The sequence below is a fragment of the Gymnoscopelus microlampas genome (genome assembly GCF_963454915.1).
Source record: "Gymnoscopelus microlampas genome assembly, chromosome: 7".
Lineage (NCBI taxonomy): Eukaryota > Metazoa > Chordata > Actinopteri > Myctophiformes > Myctophidae > Gymnoscopelus > Gymnoscopelus microlampas.
Genome location: NC_139944.1, coordinates 20,221,135 through 20,243,137, shown reverse-complemented (window position 1 = coordinate 20,243,137; position 22,003 = coordinate 20,221,135). Strand labels below are relative to the sequence as shown.

Sequence of the window (22,003 nt, the reverse complement as noted above, 5' to 3'; positions counted from 1 at the left end):
AAAATAGCCAATGTATATAGGGTTAAATTAAAGTGGTTAAACTGATTTTGATTATATTTTGATTACACATAGAATAGTAAGACATTTTGCAGGGGAGTTGTGGGGACCCCCTGGAACCATCTCAAGGACCCTCGTCCCCCGGACCCCACTTTGAAAACCACCGATTTAAAGATCATTTGTCCCCCTACTGTCTTACACTCTTCCTTTGTCTGCAGAAGCGTATTGGTTGGGTGAAAATCCCCCGTGAAAGCAATGCTGTCGCCTCATTCCAGGATTAGGCTATACTACTTGAGGAAGCTTTAGTGGCTAAACACGTGTTGCACACTGCTCCTCCTCCAAGGAGCCATTACTCGGGTCCAATGGCAGCGTAAACCTGGAATACTGGGCTGTGGGAACGGAAGATGCTGGCACGTCAAAGTGTGGCCCACAGGAAGACGTGAAACATGCTGAGGTTTACAAGCAGTGATACAGCACCGGTTCTACTGAAGCTCCCAGCCGTCTGTGGGGGGCTACAGATGGCAAGGTGATACCATGTGAAGAGGACATCAGCAGGAACCTAAATGTACAGTGCAGGAATGAACAGCATCCCAGCTATGGCTCCACTATCTCCCGGGCCGGGCAGCAGCCCCAGCCCGCCGATGCCGTCCTCCTTGTCGCCAGTGAAAGCTACGTGCCAGTCTTTGGGCTCTCTGTCACCTGGGATGTTCTCCCCGTCTCTCTCCAGGGCGCCCCAGTCTTCCCAGTGGAGACGGGCCTCGAGCCCCCTCTATCCTCCCAGCCCGTCCATCATGTCGTCCCCAAAACAGTGGCAGAAAGCCTCCATCTCGAGACTGGCAGAGGAGTTCTTCTGGATCGGTGGCAGTGTGGTGGCTCAACCGAAATGGAGACTGGGTCAGATTGGTGAGACAACACTCATTGGAGTTTTCCACTTTGAATATTTTGCAGTGGTTCTCTAACTATTTAATTTCAAAGACCCCCCCCCCCCCCCCCCCATAACTCTGAGAAGGTCCATTTGGTTCCATTTGTACACTCTCAGAGTTACAGAAGAACTGGCTGTAAGTTACAGAACTGGCTGTTACAGACCTGGCTGTCCATTTGGACCCTCGGTTATAAGCTCTCGGTTATAAGCCTTCAGACAGAAAATGGTGTTGTATTGTACTGGTGGGATCCGTGATATGGAGCTTAACGCAATTTAAGTGGCCTCCAAAATGTTACATTTCCGAGGACGATAGAATGGAAATGGAGGGAAGTGTGAGTAGATAATGGACATATGGACAGTAGACAATCCTCTAGGATTAGGCTGAGTGATGTACCAGAGTGCATCACGTGGGTTTGAGCTTCAGATTACAAACACAGGTTACATGCTCTCACTCTCATAAACTACACAACAAACACAGCAAATTACAAATAATTCCAGGACAAACAGAAAAGCACACCAATTCCCCTGAAGAAGAATACTCTAAAAGACATTTTGTAGAGATCAATTTGGTAACTGGGGTTTATTTAGGCTACATATTAGATCGATATCCAATCTCCAAGAATTTGCATAAATAATGGAGAAAACAATTTGAAACAGTGCTGTGATTTGTTTTTGACAAAATGGACATTTTAAGGACTCTGCATGTTTTCTTCCAGCCGTACCAAACAGCTATTTTAACTCCTGTATGACGTAGTGCAATAATCTCATAAACAACTGCTTGTTGGTAAACCCCTACATGGCTGTTACTGTCACCAGAGACTGCAGTGTGGATTGTCTTAGGGTTTTCAAAATGTGTTTTTCTGAAGCAGATTGAAACACCTATTACACAAATTAACACGAGGGCTAACTAATGATGACATAACTTGCAACAGTGATCATGTATTTGGACAACGTTTCAAAAGAAATTGAACAATCATGGGCAGTGACTTGGTATCTAAAGTGACATCAACATGCTTGTGGGGAAAGAAAAGATTCCAGTGTAAAGGAACTGATGAACATTAAGACCGATGCCTCTGTACAGTGCCTTCATTGAAAGTGCTTTACAATGTGCATTACATTCACCCGCCAACGGCAGAGAGAACCATGCAAGGCACCGACCTGAAATGGGGGTTAAGTGTCCTGCTCAAGGACACTTTGACACTTAACACTGGGGGAGCTGGGGATCAAACCAGGGGCCTTCCGTTTCCCGAGCCACTGCTTTACCTCCAGAGCCTCCTGCTGCCCCCGGGATCTTGATGTTTTGTATAAAGCACTTTCAAGTTCCTTGTAGTTGAAATGTGCTCTACAAATCAACTTGTCTTGCCTTGCAGTGGAGAGGTGTATGTATATGATGCAGACTGGCTCACAGATGACCAAACTGAAAGGGAAGAAGAAGGGCTTGGTGCGCTTCTTCTACCTGGATGAACACAAGTCCTGCATCCGCTGGCGGCCCTCAAGGAAACACGACAAAGCTAAAAGTGAGTCATAATACAATTACGGGCTGGTTTTAACAGTATTTGGTGTATTGATGTTACAGAGAATGTTTTTGTTTGATTCGGCCTCTGTCATTAGCCAACCTGAAGTCAAATGCTCCCCACAAGGCAGAGCACTCAAACCAATTACCTGTACCAATTTCTGCCTGCACAAATTAGACCAAATAACATTTAGGAGTAAAAATAACTGATTGGATGCCCTTTGTTGCACTCCAAAAGGAATAAGGTAAAGTATTCTCTGCTGCAGTGTGTCATTGCAAATCACTCAGAAAGGCACTTGTCAGTGAGGTGTAAAAGATTCAAAGTCTTTTACACAAGAAATATACTGAATTGAAAAAAGAAGAAGAAGAATGAACCATGTTTTTATTTAACAGTCATGTGATTCAGCAGATGTTGAGAACCATTGATCTAACTCAGTCACACAGTCACAGGGACAACAGGTCAGGGACCCCCAGGGACCCAATACAGCTGTTTTTCTGTTCTATAGTTAAATGCAATCCCCTGAGCACATGTCCACATCAGTTGATTCGATTTGATTTTAGCTTATAGATCTGCTGCTACAACGATGTACTGTAATTTGAACTTTTGTATTTTCAAAAACAAGTACTTTTGAATATTTTTTAAAAGCAAGTACCCCAGTACTTTAACTCGAGTATAGACAAAGCAACTTTCACTTGTAATTGAGTAATATTTGACCAGGATTATATGCTTTGACCCAAGTACTTGGGTTCAGTACTTTGTCCACCACTGCCAGAATAAAAAACAAGCCATACTCCGGACCTCAGGACCTGTGTTTATTTATTTATTATGAATGTAAACCACTCATCCCAACAATCGTGACATCTAGATTTTGAATTATTCCTTTGTTTATTTCAGTAACAATTGACTCCATCCATGAAGTGTGTGAGGGGAAGAAGTCTGAGATATTCCAGCGCTACGCAGAGAACCGCTTCGACCCCAACTGCTGTTTCAGTATCTACCATGGCAACCATCTGCAATCTCTCAACCTGGTCTCCGCCAACGGAGAGGATGCCCGAACTTGGATCACTGGCCTTAAGTACCTCATGGCTGGCATCAGCGATGAGGACAGCTTCGCCCGCAGGCAGCGCACACGTGACCAATATCCTTTGTTCTATCATTCCTGCGTGGAGTCAGACCCTCCATAACTATGAGTCATGTTCAAAAAAGCAAATCTCCATGTAAACGGTGCTTGCTGAATATTGTCCTTATGAAGTTGCTGGTGGGACACATAATTTGTGTCCCACCAATGTGTTCGCCCATTTCCTCAAAGCAGCAGAAGGCTGTGAGGGAAACTACTGTAGAATGATTTGTAAAAACCAAACAAAAAAACAACAACATACTAACCACAAAAGCCCTATATACTCATTTGTATGACATATAGCGAAAATAGCCTTTCTACAAGCTCACAATGCTTTGATGTGTGCTATTTTCACAAAAAAAAATATTATATTTCTCTTTAATTTTCTCAAACATTTTGATAAATCCACCCAAAAGATGCCAGCCAGGGTTAATGTGGTTAACAAATATTTGTGTTATTTAATTACATTGTGATATTATCAAACATAAATATCAACCAAATAAGACGGTGACCTTTCCCAAAACTAAATGCAATGTATTTAATTCAGTCTGACCAGAATCAGGGACAAAACGTATACCCACAGGCCATAAAAACGTATTAACCGGGGGGGATATCAAAAGCAGAGCCATAGACTGCCCCCCTCAGCAAATGAAACCCTGACAATCCTCTGTCAACCTTAACGCTGAAGACACATGGTTACAGCAGACGTTCTCAGAGGCAGACAAAAATGGGGACGGCACTCTAAGTATATCAGAAGTTCATCAGCTGCTCCACAAACTCAACGTCAATTTACCCAAACAGAAAGTCAGAGAGATGTTTCAGGTAAGACCATACCATGAATCAGTGGTTCTCAAGGTGGGGTCCGGGGCCTCCCAGGGGTCCTTGAGTTGGTTCCAGAGTGTCCCCTGTTTAGCCACTTTAACCCTATACATAGGCTATTTGAAAATAGCTGATCTACAAGCTCAAAATGGGTCACAATGTGATGCATTGTGAGCTTGTAGATTTGTAGGCTATTTCCAATACAAAAATCTTGTATGGGGGTCCCTGGCACAAAATATTTTCAGATGGAGGTACATATTAATTTGGGGTCCATGACATGAAGAAGTTTGAAAACCATTGCCATATTATGTTATGTCATATCAAATTGTATTTACAGTATTTCCATCTATAAATCAACTGTAACCAGTATCTGTCTTTAAAAAAGTTTCCAGTTGTTACAACTGCACTCCTGCCTTACGTAAGAACTACATAACCATAACATCTAATTGAATATCTGCACAGGCAAAGAGATGATACTATAAGTTAGATAGTCATGCCATGGCATGGCAATCTTTGACAAACTGACCGATGACAGACCATTTGCATGGCATTTATCCCAAATAGTCATGTTTCTGTCAGTGGTGGAAGAAGTACTCAGATTTTGGACTTACAAAGTAAAAGTTCTAATACCACAGTGTGAAAATACTTTGTTACAAGTACAAGTCTTTCATTCAAATACGCAGTGCAGCAGAAGTATAAAGTATCAAGAAAAGGAAATACTCAAGCACAGAAGCCTAAAAGTAACTTGAAATTAGTTAAAGTTAAAGTACAGTAAATGAGTAAATGCACTTAGTTACTTTACACCACTGGTTTCTGTTCCCTAAAAGAGAAAGTGAATGGATTTAGCAAGGCATTGCATGCACTGTAAGCAACAAGGTGTACGGAGGTTAAAGATCTTTACAAATTGACCTCTGACCCTCACGCTCAAGTTCTGTACCATGCCGGTTTTTCATTGTCACATGTTCAAGTCACATGTACAGTACAAGTCCGAGAGAGAGACTGAGACGGAGACAGAAAGAGTGACACGCTGACAGAGACAGAACCAGTGACAGTGAAATCTCAACGGCGCCAGCGTAGTGTGCCAGCAGGACAGTACAGCAGAACGCTACAGGACTACCATATGGCTACCAGTGAACAGATGGCTTTGGTTGCACAGCAATATTGACTCAGTTCTGTCATGTATTCCTCCGCAACAATGCACTTTCTGTGCAATGACTTCCATTACCATTCCATGTGGCAGATATACTAGATGTATTCTGTATTAAGCCCTAAAATATGTCACAAGCCGTACACAAACTGAGTAATTCATTTCCTGCTCGTGAAAGGCTTTCGTCTCCATCCGCAGGAAGCAGACACTGATGAGAACCAGGGATCACTGGGATTTGAGGAATTCTGTTCCTTCTATAAGATGATCTCCACGCGCAGGGACCTCTACCTCTTACTGATCTCCTACAGCAATCAGAAAGAAGTCCTGGATCTCAATGACCTCGCTTGTTTTCTGGAAAATGAACAGAAGGTGGATGAAAGCTGAGAACCGTCCCATACTTCTATGTTAACCACTTAACCACTACATACTTTGTTGACCGGGATCTCGCAGGGGTCTATATTTGGTGCTCCCCTTTTTTCCCCACACTCCACTACAGTAAATCTCTTTACTGAAAATAGCCGCGTTGTTCTAGATCAATTATTTTGGCAATTTCTGAACCCTTTAGCTAATTTTGAGATTCTTTAATCATTTTGGAAGATTTCAGCCTATAGACCAGATCAGAATGCTTGTAAATGAATGTGTAGAGCGGTATTTCCGGGTTTAATGTCTATGGATATTTATTACACAATATATAATAAAGTGTCCAGAATATTAGCTACATCTAGTTTGCAACCTGTGGATATTTAGAACAACATAATATATACATTCTTCATACATCAATGTGCATGATTTCATTTCACAGAAGAAAGGGATAAACAGAGAGCATCTTGTTGAGATAGTCGCACAGTTTGAGCCATGTCCTGAGAACCTTCAGCGCATGGTACTTGGCATTGATGGTGAGGAGAGCTTGTATATAGAATACCAAGTTAGAGTTGGTTTACCTGTATATAAACATCAATAATCCTCAATGACAATCAACCACTAACTGAAAACTTTCTTTGGAACCTTCTTTCAGGTTTTACCAAATACATGCGGAGTCCTGCAGGAGACATTTTCAATCCAGTTCACAACCAGGTGAATCAGGACATGAGTCAGCCCTTATGCAACTACTTCATAAACTCATCTCACAACACCTACCTGACAGGAGACCAGCTACTTTCCCAGTCCAGGGCTGACATGTATGCATATGTCCTGCAGGCCGGCTGTCGCTGTGTAGAGGGTAAGGATTCACATTAGGCTACTGCAACTCCAACTCTAATGCAACTGTTTTCAAGAACACAACATAATAATAATAATAATAATAAATAATAATAATAAACTATATTTATATAGCACTTTTCTTAACAAGGTTACTAAGTGCTTGTACAACGAAAAAGGCATAAAATAAGACAGAAATGCAAAACAAGAAAGTGACAATAATCAGAGGACAAGGCAATACAATAATGAACATGCAATGATCAGACCATAGGAGCAGCTGCACTGACATGCTGGCTGAAGGGGATAAAAAGTAAAAATGGGTTTTTAAAAGACATTTAAAATTGGCTAGTGAGCGAGCTAACCTGAGGTCCTCTGGCAGGCTTATTATAGGGGCCTTTATAGCGAAGGACCGGTCACCCTTGGTTACCAACCTAGACTTGGGAACGACTAGGCCTGAATCAGAGGACCTCAGGCTACGGACCGGTACATAGGGCTTTAGCAGTTCCATTAGGTAACTGGGTGCCAGACCATGAAGAGATTTAAATGTAAATTTTAAAATCTTGAAATCAATTCTTAAAGTGACTGGCAGCCAGGGTAGTGCAGCTAAAACTGGGGTTATATGCTCATATCTCCTCGTACCTGTAATAAGTCTGGCTTCTACATTCTGTACCAATTGCAGGCGATGTAATGAGCTTGTACTGAGACCGGAGTAGAGAGCATTACAGTAATGAGCTATATTCCTCCAAAAATATGAAAAAGGTAGCTCATCTAAAATTTCAGGTCAAGGAGGACTGAATACTCACATTTCACGTTTTCATTTGGCTCACATCATGATAGAAAAACACATACGCCTTCTGACACAGAACCTTCTGTGCCGAAAGGCGTAAGCATTTTTCGATAGAGAGCCAAAAAAGAAAAAGAAAGGGAAATGTGAGTATTCAGTCCTCCTTGACCTGAAATGTGAGATGTGCAGCTACCTTTTACATTTTTTTGGGAATATGCTCACTGGATTTTGTGTTAAGCACTCAACTGAGAATCCCATTCTTGAAGCACAACCTCTTTTTCCAACACATGAGCTTTCTTTCTTTCTTTCTTTCTTTCTTGCTTTCTTTCTTTCTTTCTTTCTTTCTTTCTTTCTATCCTTTCTTCTGACTTTCTTTCTGTGTGTCTTGTATTTTCCAGTTGACTGCTGGGATGGACCAGATGGCGAGCCCATTATACACCACGGTTACACCTTGACATCAAAGATTCTTTTCAAAGATGTCATCGAAACAATTAACAAATATGCCTTCACAAAGTCACCGTGAGTGTCTCTTCTGGCCTCTTCCCCAGTGTTGCATGTTTTTATGCAGTGAAAACATATTTCCAAGATTAACTGTGCCGGTGTATAGTAAATGATATACTTTATACTTCTATTCCATTACATCTCAGAGGCAAATGTTATACTTCTTACTCCACTAGTTACTGGTTACTTTGCAGATAGATTATTAAAAATGAATCAAATTATTAATCAAAAGTCTTCAGAATTTATCAAAGAATAGCAAATTTACAAATTTGTTTGTAGATATTTTTAAATATCTGAAATATAAAATACGGCTTGAGTGGTTAATGATCAATAATTATAGTCCCCTATATGATTCTCTAATGAGTACTTTTACTTTAGCAACTTTAAATATCTTTTGATGCTAATACTTTTGTACTTTGACTTAAGTTAATCATCTTGTATGCAGGACTTTTGCTTGTAACAGATTGTTTTTGTACTGTGCTATTGCTACTTTTACTCATGTCCAAAATCTATGTACTTCTTCCACCACTGGCCCTTCTGTGCCATCCCCAGGTATCCAGTGATCTTATCCATAGAGAACCACTGCAGTGTGCCTCAGCAGAAAAAGATGGCCCAGTATATCATTGAGGTGTTTCAGGACAAAGTGGACCTTTCCAATGTCAACATGAATGAAACAACACGGAAGCTGCCATCCCCGGAGATCCTGAAAGGAAAAGTTCTAGTCAAGGTTTCAGTTTTCCAGTACACACAGAAAAAATAATGGTCCTTAAATGGTTCTTTGAAAGCTATGGTTCCACGAAGAACCATCACCTTTAAAGAAACATTTTATGAACCATTATGTTCCTCCTATTCTAGAGAACCTTTGGCACCTTTAATCACTTTGACATTCACATCCCAATTGGGCATGTCTTAACAGGCAAACACTCGCCCAAAATAGCAGATCTACAAGCTCACAATGGTTCTCGCTGCGACCCGTTGTGAGCTTGTATATCGGCTATTTTTGACATAGAGATTTGGTGTAGAGGGCAAAAGGAGTGGTTAATGAATTTAATGAATAATTTAATGATAATGTAATGAACAGTGTTGAAGTGCTTAAGGGTTCTTAAGGGGGCTACATGGTTCTTTAAAGAACCAAAAATGGCTCTTCTATGATCACTCTGAAGCACCAATTTTGGTTCCAATTGGCACCTTTATTTTTCTGTGTGCAGGCCTACCAATGGCCCTGCTACAGTTCGTCTGTCCTCTGTTGCACTTGTGCTCATGTGAATTAATGATTGGTTATTATGTTTCAGGGGAAAAAGCTCCCAGCAAACCTTGATCCAAATGCAGAGGAAGGTGATGTGTCAGACGAGGACACCGGAGACGAGGACAGTGAAGAAGATGAAGACATTCAGGCAGGCACGGTGAGACCTATGAGACAGACAGACGGAGAGACAGACAGACAGACAGACAGACAGACAGGGATGTTTTTGCTAAATACCAAAAAAGTGAAGAACTTTCTCATTCTGTTATTATTGTATTAAAAAAAAGCATATTTCTCAAAATGAAAAGACTTTTCAAATAAATTATATAAACCTGCAGAAGACACAGTTACAGATAAAAACTAGAAAAAGTGCTCCTCGGAGCACAGGTCTCCGCCAGGTCAGGTACGTTATTGTGGCCTCCTGGTGGCGCTATAATAGGCCAATGTGAAAAGGGTGCCATTTATTCTTAGGTCGTTCACGGCAATCGGACACTGCATTCATGATTTGAGGCATTTTGTTCCAAAAATGTGTTTTGCTAAATTAGACCTGCTGATGGCGCTATAACAGGACAATGTGGAAAAGGGTGGCATTTCTTCCTTGGCCTAGTGGGAATGTGTTTGTGAAATTTCACGGAAATCGCAAGCTGCGTTCACGATTTGAGGCATTTTGTTCAAAACGGAGCAATCCTGCAAATTTTGGAAGCGAACCTTAGCCAATGAGGATGGAATATGGGAAATCGGACAGATCCGTGTTGATCACATGACTATAGAGATACTTTGTACCGATTTGCATAACGTTTGGATAAAATCTGTAGGAGTACTGTCAAAAAAATTGTTTTGCACAAATCGGCCTCCTGGTGGCGCTATAACAGGCCCATGTGAAAAATTTGGGGCAGAGGTTCTGCTGTGGCATCCAGGGAGTGTGTGTGTGCAGTTTCACTGCGACCGGGCAACGGTGGCGGAGATTAGCTGTTAACAGACAGAAGGACGGACACACACGGACACACGGACGGACGGAGGGTAAAACATACTCTCTGTTTGATTGTTTTAATTAGGATGGGAACAGCGCTATTACTGCCAAACAGCCAAAAAAGAAGAGACGACTTGGCAGGTCCATCATAAGGAGTTTTAAAAGAAAGGTCAGTAGATCTATTGCCATGTTACTAGTCCTCTGTGGCCTGAATTCCTTCTACTTCCTGTTCACCGCATTGCTCTATACAAATAATATTCAAATGAGCAATATAGAGTAGCTCCTCTTTCATTCCCACCTCTGATTTTGATACAAAGTTTTCATCACAGGTATGGTTCCCTTATTTGGAAACTAGAAGACGTGTCACTTTTTTTTTTTTTTTTTACCTAAAGGGATAGTTCAACATTTTATTCCCACTTCACAAGGTACTGGTCAAATAACCCCCTTTTTGTCTACAGGTACTGAGAAATGTCCACTGGAAGCTTGTTAGCATTGCAGCAATGCTAATGGAAACGAATGGTCTCAGGTTGCCAGTAGGAGTAGGCTATGGCTAGGCGATATCATTTGTTTCCATTAGCATTACTATATGGTAACAAGCTTCAAGTGGACATTACTCAGTAACTGAAGTGGTGGTTTAAACATGGTTTTGGGAAATATCAAAAACTTAACTATCCCTTTAAGAAAACACTACATGTCTGTTTTCTTGCTGTGTCATCATCACTTGAGTTTATCACAGTGACAGACTGAAACAAGACAATAGTATCCTCCATGAACATCCCTCTGTAGTAAATGCTGACTGATGTGTTTTTCTGTCCAGAGGAAAAAGAAAGTCCGGGTGTTAAAGAAAGCAATGTCTGAAGGGGAATCAGAGTCCCACAGCAACAAGGACCACGCTCAGATTGTCTACCACCCTAAGTAAGGACATACACTGGACTCAGTAGTTTAGCACAGTGGTTCTCAAATGTTTTAATTTTAAGGACCCCCAGTTTGGTATCCATTTAGGCCACAAATCCCCCATAACTCTGAGTGTGTACAAATGGACGTACATTTGGTTCCATTTGTACATTCTCTGAGTTACAGATCCGCAAGGGTCCATTTAGTTCCCAACTATTAATAATTTATCTGGGGATCCCAAGGGAACCCCCTGAAGGACCCCTGGGGATCCACGGAACCCACTTTAGAGAACCACTGGTTTAGCACATGCATTATGTTCAGGGGTGCACATAACTGGTGCGCAGGTGCGCATGCGCACCCAAAATAAAAAATGCGCACCACATCAGACGACGCAAGGCGCTTTTGCGCACCAACAGCTGGGACAGGAATTTCCAAGCTTTTATTTTTTAGCAAAACTAAAAACTAAAAGCCTGGAGATCGAGGCTAGGAATTTACTTCCTGAGTGTAGCTTCACACAATCACGCTAAAGCACCCGTCGGCCCCATGTACAGCCATTAGGCGCAGGGGTAGAGGACGCATGCTGCACGTGATTGTATAAGTGTTGCCTCGCGTCGCCTCGCATCGCCTCGCTGCGTGCACGCAGCCAGCAGCGGCTGTTAGAGGCACTCGTCACCGATGATGAACGCACCGTAATGGTGCAAAATATGCCGTGAACGTCCCAATCTGGCGGATAAAATCAGCGCAGCAGCACAGGGCACCAACCTTGGGGGCTTTACCTAACAGCGTGAGGGAAAAAAAATTTTCCCTCATTTAGAAGCAGAGCGTCCTTTTTTCTCGCGCAGCACCCCCCCCCCCGTCCCGTCCCGTCCCGTCGATAAAACTGTCCGGTGGGCACCGTGCTGAATCCCCCCCCCCGTTGACAAAACGGAACGGGACCATGCGCACCAAGTCACATCTCCAGGTGCTCTTCTGAGCACCAGACCTAAAAAGTTATGTGCACCCCTGATTATGTTAATGTTGAGGCCTGAATGTGCATCTCCATTTCCATGGCCAGGAAGAGGAAAACAATGAGATTGTCCCGAGCTCTGTCTGACCTGGTCAAGTACACGAAATCTGTCCGAGTTCACGACATAGAAACACAAGGTAATCTGCATCTAAACAAGCGTCGTTTTTTGTGTGTGTGGAATGCATTGTATAGGGTACCTTTATACTTCGTCATGTCGTATCGCTCAATGAAAAGAGCTTATTTCTCAGGTTGAAAATCAGCTATTTTTGAAATCACGTATTTTCTGCAAGCAACACAATCATATGGCAAGTCAAAACAAGTCAAATTGAGCACTAACTCTGTTTTGTTTGTCTGGCAGCTCTTCTGAGTAGTTGGCAGGTGTCCTCCCTCAATGAAAACGTTATGACTCAGATTTTACAACTGCAGCCAGGTCAGTTGGTCCGTTTAAACCAGCGGCAGCTCCTTCGGGTTTACCCCTCCAATTACAGAGTGGACTCAAGCAACTTTTGCCCACAGCCATACTGGAATATAGGATGCCACATGGGTAAGAGAGAGTGTCACATTATCACCTTGAAAGAAGGGTTTCTCCCAACTGTGAATAGTTTGCACTGGGTGTTAATGTAATGGAGTAGCTCTGCCTGAGGTAAAAGGAGGGAGGTTGAATGGAACAGAGTAGCCAAGCCTAATATCTCCCGTGGCCAAGTGGGCATTTTCCTTTGGCTGAGTGATACATGCATGTCTTCCCGTGTGGGAGGACCATGTTTAAATCCTGTGTGTTACACTATACAGTATATACAGTCTGTCTGTCTGTCTAATCTATCTTATATTTTTGATTTCAGTTGCACTGAATTTTCAAACAGAGGGGCGTATGCTTGAGCTGAACCGAGCAAAGTTCACAAGTAATGGCAACTGTGGATATGTCCTGAAGCCTAAGTGTATGTGTAAAGGTATGTGTTAGTATCAGCACACACAAATAACTAAAGTTAAACAAATAACAAATGGAAGCTTTCGCCCGCTGTTTAAATGAAATGTGATGTAGCCAGTAAACTCTGTCTTGAACCTCCATAGGTGCCTTTAATCCCATGGTAGATGAGCCCCAGCCAGGATACAGAAAGACTCAGTTAGTGTTAAAAATCATCAGTGGACAGCAGCTGCCCAAACCCAAAGACTCTATGCTTGGAGACAGAGGAGAGGTGAGGCATGCATTGCAGCAACATTAGAACAGTGGTTCTCAAAAATGTTCATGTCAAAGACCCCCAACATTGATATGTATTTGTCCACGGACCCCCAGCTGAAAATATTTTGTGCCAGGGACCCCCATATCACAAGGTGTCGCATTGCGACACCTTGTGATATAGGGGTCACGATGTGACATAGGGCTTGATCGGCAGTTAAACTAACTTTGATATATTATATATATATTTCATATATATTAACTTATTTTACTGGGGACCCCCTGGAAACCCCTCAAGGACCCCTGGGGTCCTCTGACCCCACTTTGAGAACCACTGCATTAGAACAACAGGCAATTGTTTATGTCTATCGGCCATGTGACATAAAGTAGTAAAAGTGTCTTTTTTTGCCATTCCAGATTATTGATCCCTTTGTTGAAGTAGAGATTATTGGTCTGCCTGTTGACAGTGCCAAGCAGCAAACCAGGGTAGTGGAGGATAATGGTGAGTGTTTAAACATGAAGTATAAATAAACAGTTCATGAGACTGGGTCAATGAAGCTAATTTGCATATCTAAGTACATCTCGTAGTAAGCCTATCTTTCGTGTATGTTTTTTATGTATTAACTGCAGGTTTCAACCCTATGTGGGAGGAGACGTTTGTCTTCAATATGCAGATGCCCCAGATTGCCCTTGTGCGTTTCCAAGTGTGGGATCATGACCCGATTGGACGAGATTTCATCGGACAGCGGACCATAGCTTTCATCAGCATGATGCCAGGTACATTATTACATAAGTGACGTACTGTACTGTAGGTCTACTGTCTTGGTAAAAAATAAATAAATAAACTGAAGAAAAACTGTTTAGCTTTCAGAAGAAAATCTATACTGCTGTGCAACATTTAGGCTAATATGATTGTTATATTGAATTTATTTTTGAAGGTTATCGACATGTGTATTTGGAGGGTCAGACAGCGGCGTCCATCTTTGTTCATATTGCTATAAAGGACATGTCAGGAAAGGTAAGAGACTCACTGAAATACTCACAAATCAACGACTTTTGGCAGAAACTCTGTTTAAAACCTTGGTGTTCCTGGTGAAATAGGTGAAATCAACTAATGCTGTGAAAGTGGCAAAGAAGCACATCCAGAAAGCAGCCCAGAAACATATGAAGGGTCATCAAATTCCAAAGCGCCCTTCCCTGGACTTCTCCGTACAATCCTCAGAAGATGCATATCCGCTGCACTACCGAAAGGATGTGGATTCTTTCACACAGGACAGCAGCAGGAAAGGCGATATATGTCCTCTAGCTCCAGGGCCGGCAGCCAAGGCCGCGCTCCACAGGGAGGCTATGAGTGAGCCAGTCAGGCGTGCTCACAGAGTTCAAATGCAGGATCCACCAAAGACAAGGATCCTCCGTATGCTGTCCTCCACTGGCTCCAACTCAGCCGTGACTGTCCCAGCTATGAAATGTGATAGTTCTGACCTCGAGACCAGTTCACCGCCTTGGTGGTCTTATAGCAGTGCCGTTTTTGAAGACCAAATTCCACTTCAGACAGATAGGCCTGAGTGGGAGAATCGACACGTCAGAGAACCAACATTCGAGCCACCATTGCCCGAGTCACCCACCCTTGAGGAAATATCAGTTAGACCAGAGCCAGGCGATGAACCTATCCTTGAACCTCCATTAATATCAGAAACTCAGAGACAGACTGAATCACTCCCTCAGCTGCAGCTTTTAGCCCAGCCATCTGCACTGATCCCTCCATCGTCGCCTGCCAGGGTGAGAAGGACCTTGCAGACTCCAGCCAAGTCACGGCCGGCCAGTCCCCCCATGCGAACAAGAGTACGCTCACAAAGTTGCCCACGGAAACAAACTACCTCTCCCCACACACCAATGGTGAACCGCAGATCTGCTGTCCACTGGCAGATGCCTCCTGCACAGCATTATGGCAGCTACAGAAACGAGATGAAGCCCATAGTCAATGGTCTCTGCCTATCTGACAGTACATCTAGCAGTGATGAAAGCAGTATAGACAGCCTGGAGCTTATGTGCTCCTATGTGCCAGCTGGCGGAGAGCAGCGCGAAGGCACCCTGCAGAGGGAGATGAATGCTCTTTTTGACCAGAGGATGAGGGAGATCCGCTGTACATCTCCACTGTTTTTCGATGGTGAGTTATGACAGTTTTTGCCTTTCACAGGAGAAACAAAAGTGATCTCTGCATTCGCACAAGCTGCAGTATTTTCTGGCAAGCTGTGATTAGAGGATTATGGTTATAATGATTATGATTATCCTTTTATGTTTGTTAGATGATGATGATGATGATGATGATGCCACACTATAGCTCACAGACTATATGGATCACAAGGAAGACAATACTGGCGAGCAGAAAAGGAGGAAGAACCGCTCCAAGGAAGGAACCAGAGATGTTTCAATGAACAGAGCTAGAGTAGATGTTCTGTATGCTAATACACTTGTCCAATGCTTTCCTCACTTGTAAAAAAAAAAAAAAGACACTGACAAATGTACATAATTAGACTAATTTATTGTCTTTGAAATTGCTGTAATGTTTACAAATAACACCGTTTTATGCATGAAATAATGTTTTTATATGTACTATAATAAAACATATTTTCACATGATCAGAATATTGTAATTGTGTGATGCCATTGCCAACTGTGCAACAGGGATTTATACGTAGGCTACATGTATACTGTAGACACACTGAAACTAACAGCAAATGCACTAGATGCCTCATTTTAACACACTTTTATTCATTATTCCATTCAGCTGTGGTTTCAGATTTTTCTTACATTACAATGATACAGTTTGTGCACATAAATCAATACACTTATTTGTATACAGCAGTCCACTCAAATCCAGCTTTTTATCAATTTGATATCCGCCTGGTTATACTGTACAGCCAACAGCTTCCAAACTAAAATGATATGTATTTTAATTTGTTATTAAAGGTTAACACAAATGAACTAAATCATATCACAACCTCTAAACAGGTTGTGACAAACATTTTCCAGCTTTGTCAGTATCTCAGAATCACAACTTCCTACAACAATCATGGGCCTAAGTAGTAATAAAACCATCAAATAAAGTAATTATTTCACACCCACTAAATAGTAAACATTGTTTCACACCTTTGTTAATACTTAAGAATATCAAATTCCTGGAATGATCCTGTCGGGTATTAATGCAACGTAATCATGCTTTATCTTTATCTTTTTCTGCCACCTCCTGCGGTCTGTTGACATTGCTGTTCCAGAAGCGCTGTCTCAGTTCACCAGCCAGTACAGTGCAGCAGGTTTTCTGTTGGAGACACATACAAAGTGGTACAAAGATGAACACCTGCACATCCAGAAAGCTCCATTGAATGTATTCTCACAATCCACATCTTGCTGCGAGAATAACATGGTGATTGTGCAGTGTATTTGCAGTATGGCGGCGCAACAGTTAATAAAACGAATCAACTCATTTCTGTTATTTTTGCTTGACACTTGTACGATGAAGTATAAAATGGGGCTTGAGTAGTTAATCAGACTAATCAATTTAGTCTATTCAAAATAATCAATTTGTTATATTTAAAATGTTTAAAAAATATGTATACGTATAACATGCTTCTCGATTATTCGATCAGTTGAGAAAGTAATCAACAGTATAATCGCAGGGGTGCATGCATACGGTATAAATTAACTTGAGTGCGTTTACCTCCCTCTCAGACTTGCTTGTGTACTGTATGAGAGCCAACAATAATCCACATACCCTCTGGTCCCCGGCGTTACTACGGCTCTTGGAGGTGAGTTCCAGAACAGCCAGCAGCACTCCAAGTCCCAGGCCCAGAGCCAGGAGCAGGAACATGCCCTTCAGGCCGTGGGGTTCAGTGGAGGCCTTGGCTGCGTCTACCATGCAGCCGGTAGCCCACCACTTACTCCGCATGTAAGCCAGCTCTCCTGCCTCACTCAGCTGCAGAATTGCCACACTTAGGTTCTTTATCATAGGGGAGCCTTGAGGGCAGAAAAAGACGTTCAGAGAGTTCTTAGGACAAAAAACACTAATAGTTCTTTAAAGTTAATATTTTGGTTAAAAGATATTTCAAAGTCCATAGCCTCACCTATTGGGGCAGCGATGCTGTAACCTCTCATGCCTACGACTTCATGGGCCCTGACTAATTCACAGTAGCGAGCTTCTGCCAAGTCCAGTGAGACTGACTCTCCAATAAAAGCAAAGTTGCCTAGTCTTGCGCGCTGAACACCCTCCTCCATTGACGAGACATAACTCTTCTTTCTCTCCATGTTTTCATAGATTCTGCGGTAGACCGGGTTGTTTGAATTCTAGATAAAGAGATAGATGGAAAAACAGACACAAAGATGATAGGAGAATGGCAAAAGAATAAGTGAATAGTGAATAAGCTGCGTCTATGAGAGACTAAACAACCAGAAGAAAAGAAGTGTTATCTGTTCAATCATGCTTCTGTGACAAAGAGTCATATAATGTGGTGTTTGACTAAAATAACAATAACACATCATCCCCACCCCCACCCCATCATTATTTCTGTTACATTATACATCATTAGGAGTTATTCTTGTCACACACAACACTGTCTCCAATGCATAAACCAGGCTTTAGACTTACCTTAAAAAAAGCAAGAGTGGAAGAGCCAGCCAGACAGCCATATTCCATCATCTCCTGGTTGGCCAATTCCTCAAAGCTTTTCACCGCCAGATGGGTGTCAGTGCTCTGGGATGAGCTGAAGTTGGAGAAGTAGCAGGCCAGCAGCACAAGAACAAACAACCACCAGCAGCACAAAATGACTCGCCCTGACAGAGCTTTGGGGTGAGGACCAGCCCCTGGCAACACAAAAAAGACAAAATTAAACTGTGAGATACTACTATAGAAAAGGAAACTATTCCAACTTGGCCATTTATCTGTATTTTATCTTATTTTTATTTTAAACACTTTGAACGTCTAGATCTATTCAATTCTCCTCTTTGTGTGTAGGCTATAGTTCTGTGATGAGTGACAAAACTGAGAACACTCTTGGTCTTGGTCAACCACTTAAGTCCTATATACTTTGTCATACAACAAAGAGTGAGAATAACCGATCTACAAGCTAGCAACACGTTATGATGCGACATCTTAAGAGGTTGTGTAAAATGATGAAAGATCTATGAAAAATGTGACTTTTTAAGACTTTTGAAAATTTGCCCAGAATAGGGACACCAGGGTTAATGTGGTTAGAACCCTGTTGTTTACCTTGTAGGGTGAGAGCTCCCGCTGTGACCCACAAACTGTGTAGGATGGTGAAGCTGTTCTCTTCACTTCGGGGTTGACTCCACTCACACGGGCTGAGTCTGTGTTGACATAGGACATTACAATATCGACAAAAACAAGGTGAATTCTAGAGACCAGAGGAGTGAAAAATATGTAAAAACATAGATGCAAAAATATAGATAGGTCCTAAGTGCCCTACTTCCATGTAAAGATCAAACTTTTTTGAACAAGTTAAAATCTCAAGGCACACCTGTATTCATAGTGAAAATAACCGACCTGCAAGCTCTCAACATGAGCTGTAGGTTGCCTATTTATAAATAAATAATAAAAAATACATTTAAATGTCAACATTTTATCTACAATGATATGTCCAAAATTGGGACGCCAGCTTGAAAGTGTTTTTTAGGGGATTGATTGATTGATTGATTGATTGATTGATTCACCAACCTGGCAACTATGAAGATGCAAACAGCAGTTGCTAGGTAGGCGATGAGAATGCCCACCCAGGTGTGAGTTGAAAAGGGTGACAGGAAGTCAAAGAAGCCTGACACCTCTGAGATGTCCTTCCTCAGTAGGATGCTGATTCCTGTTTGCATGAACGGTTTGGTCATCTCCACTGCCTTCTCACGAGCTGCAGTAAGGGTCAGCGGAGCAATTGCAAGGTCTGCCTCCTGCAGGGAATACATTAATTCACCCTACATGCACAGACTGTAGTGTACAGTATAGCATTTCAGCTTTAGCAGACATCCTATTGAAGTATGCTGATATTGTGCACAACAAATAATTGTTTATTTTGAATGCATCATTCATAAGTCAGAAAAGTCAACTGGCAAATGTAAACCTCTGAAATGTAGATGCGTTTTCTGCACTTTGATTGCTCCAAATGTCAGCTTTCATGTACTCACTCCTCTCACCACCTCTCCAATCATTCCATTCCAGTTGCCACTCTCATCCTGTCTTCCATATGAGGAGTCCTTCACCAGGTGCACTTTGTACTTGAAGCCTAGCTTCTTAGATAGTTCAGATAGCAGGTCCATACAGTAGCCCTCCAGCTGTGAGCCTTTGGGCATTGTGTATGGATCTTGCTGGAAGAAAACAAAGTCAATACATAATCAATAACAATGTATTGTATCTATAATATTGATTTAAATCATTCCAGTGGGATGAGATACATGCTTGAATGCAATAGGTGCGTTACCTTTATAGTTGTTACTCTAACATCTGATCGCACTGATGTTGACAGGCAGAAAGAACAAAACACAGTATGAAAAGGGAATTGATTTTACAATACACAGGAGTAATTCAACACCAGTTTATGTACATGCATCTAGGAAGGTATAAAGAATATGGAAAAAGAATTGAGACATCAGAAATACGTAAATGAGATATTTATAGACTGGCACACTGTCGTGTGAGCTGATGAAAGAGGCGCCACAATCGTTCACTACTCTGCATGACCATTGAAGACCCTTTATTCCCACTGGATGAATACCACCAAAGTCATGCCCATTTGAAGTGCTGAAGACGTTGACAGAATCAAAAACCCTGAGGTGAATGCGGGGGTGCTTTGACACGCTCTCGGTCACCAATGGTTTCCGGTGGTATCCTAGAGATCTGGCCACTCTCCTCTCCCTCTTGAAAGCGATCTGAGCCACATTACAATCTAAACGAGTTGAGTGTTAATTCAATGAATCACAAAGCCATGGCGCTGTGAGGTGGGAGACCAGTCAAAGATTATAAAAAGGCCTTGGCCTTGATTCAGGCCAAGGCCTTGGGGCTCCATCAGTATCACAGGGTGATCCTGACAACCATCAGCTCCTCCTATTCAGAAGATGACACGTTTACAAGCTCGTCAGGCCCCTGTCACTTTTTGGCCACTCATAAACACAGGGCCCTTGTTTGTTGCATTGATTTATTACCATTTTTAGTGAGAAAGTCAGCCGGCTCGCTTCCTTTCTATCATAGTGGGACATGATGGGTGCCAGGAAGGATGTGGCGCTCCACTTTGATTTGGAGCCCAGCTGACAGTTTAGCTATTAATGTCACTTCAGGCCTTTGAGATTTCTACTGCGTCCAGCAGTGAAAACATGAGGGGTCTGGCATTGAAATGAGCATGCTGTCATCATCCATAATCATAGATTAACTGATTGGGTCATGCTACAGAAAACACAAAAACATTTTCAGATTGTCTTATACTGTCACTCATAGGATCAGTAACATTAGTATGATTAAAATGACTATATAATATAATAAGACATTTTTAGAAAGCTAGGTAACAAATAGGTAAGCTCCTCCAAAAAACATATTATGTCATATTTTGGTCAGTGTTCATGTGTCAGCCTAATTAGATGTGGCGTGTTGATTGAACGACATGAACCCTAGCATACCTATTGTGGTCATGTCATAATAGGCGAGCATTCAGCGTCAGCGATAATTTCGAACATTTGTGGAGAATTGCAGATCTACAAGCTCAAAATGCGTCACAGCTATTTTTTGCCAAAGACATTTGGAGTAGAGTGGAAAAAGAGGGGACCAAATACAGACCCCTGGGGGACCACTCGGCAAAGTATAAAGGGTTAATGTGTTAATATCATGTTGCAGCATGTTTGAGGATGTGTTAAATAGTTACTTACCTGCAGTAACTATGCTGAGAAGAAGACCCATAATGCATAAAGTGGAGCTAAACTGCATCCTTATTCTATTTATTTCCATCCTACAAAAAAACAGCAACAACATTGTCATTAGTGGCTTGTACAGGGCATCAAATACAAAATATACAGATATAGGCCTACTTAAATAAATCGATAACAAAACACAAATTCGAGTTAGATAAAAATACAACTTCTGAACAAGATGAATGGATTAAATATCTTTTGATGAAGTAACATAAGTCATAGTCTGTGAAAGTGCATATGAAAATATGTACTGTACCTAACACAGCTCAAAGATGTGACTGCTGGGCCTCCACTTCAGAATGATCCTAATGAGCTAAACTGTGATGCAGGACTATGTCAAGTTTGTACTTTTCAGCCAATTAGGACAGACAACGACATTCAATGACATTGTTGTGGGTGGAGAACTTCTGAGTTTCTGAGGGGTGGGGAGGAGAAGGCTGTTTTTCCTCCCTATGCTGTGTACAACTGATTAGTATCAGTAATAAAAGTAAGGAGACATGTATTTACTTGATAAAATGCCGTCGGTGTGTTGTTAATCTAATTTGACTTAAAGAATGCCTATGAGCATGATGTATAGCAAGAAGGATGGCAATTCTAACATTTTAGTAATTAGAAGTGTACTTACAGTTGATTTCTGTCTAGTTGAATTACAGTTTTAAGAGTGTAAAATGTTATGAATCAAATATTTTCTGTTAGATTTACTGAAATGGGTATCAGATTAAAATGTTGACAGTATGCATATAGAACTGGGAGGAAAAACAAA

General features: G+C 41.8%; 2 protein-coding genes across 2 annotated transcripts; one reads left to right on the top strand and one right to left on the bottom strand.

Moving 5' to 3' along the window:
• Positions 1 to 575: 575 nt before the first annotated feature.
• Positions 576 to 15,766, top strand: plch2b (phospholipase C, eta 2b; the record flags this gene model as incomplete). The annotated part of the gene is made up of 21 exons (XM_084061754.1): positions 576 to 900; positions 2,290 to 2,436; positions 3,328 to 3,564; positions 4,239 to 4,372; positions 5,715 to 5,885; positions 6,319 to 6,412; positions 6,532 to 6,735; positions 7,896 to 8,016; positions 8,551 to 8,725; positions 9,291 to 9,401; positions 10,297 to 10,380; positions 11,029 to 11,126; positions 12,160 to 12,248; positions 12,470 to 12,655; positions 12,951 to 13,058; positions 13,180 to 13,304; positions 13,703 to 13,787; positions 13,916 to 14,062; positions 14,224 to 14,303; positions 14,387 to 15,452; positions 15,592 to 15,766. The coding sequence occupies 21 exons, from the start codon at positions 576 to 578 to the stop codon at positions 15,624 to 15,626; spliced, it is 3,822 nt and encodes a 1,273-aa protein (XP_083917880.1). The 3' UTR covers positions 15,627 to 15,766.
• A 732-nt stretch (positions 15,767 to 16,498) lies between these two features.
• Positions 16,499 to 21,229, bottom strand: grik6 (glutamate receptor, ionotropic, kainate 6; the record flags this gene model as incomplete). Its single annotated transcript, XM_084061753.1, has 10 exons — positions 16,499 to 16,603; positions 17,057 to 17,298; positions 17,406 to 17,625; positions 17,927 to 18,141; positions 18,548 to 18,645; positions 19,013 to 19,236; positions 19,471 to 19,650; positions 19,764 to 19,795; positions 20,058 to 20,228; positions 21,199 to 21,229. 10 exons carry the CDS (start codon positions 21,227 to 21,229, stop codon positions 16,499 to 16,501), a joined length of 1,518 nt encoding a protein of 505 aa, XP_083917879.1.
• Positions 21,230 to 22,003: the final 774 nt, after the last annotated feature.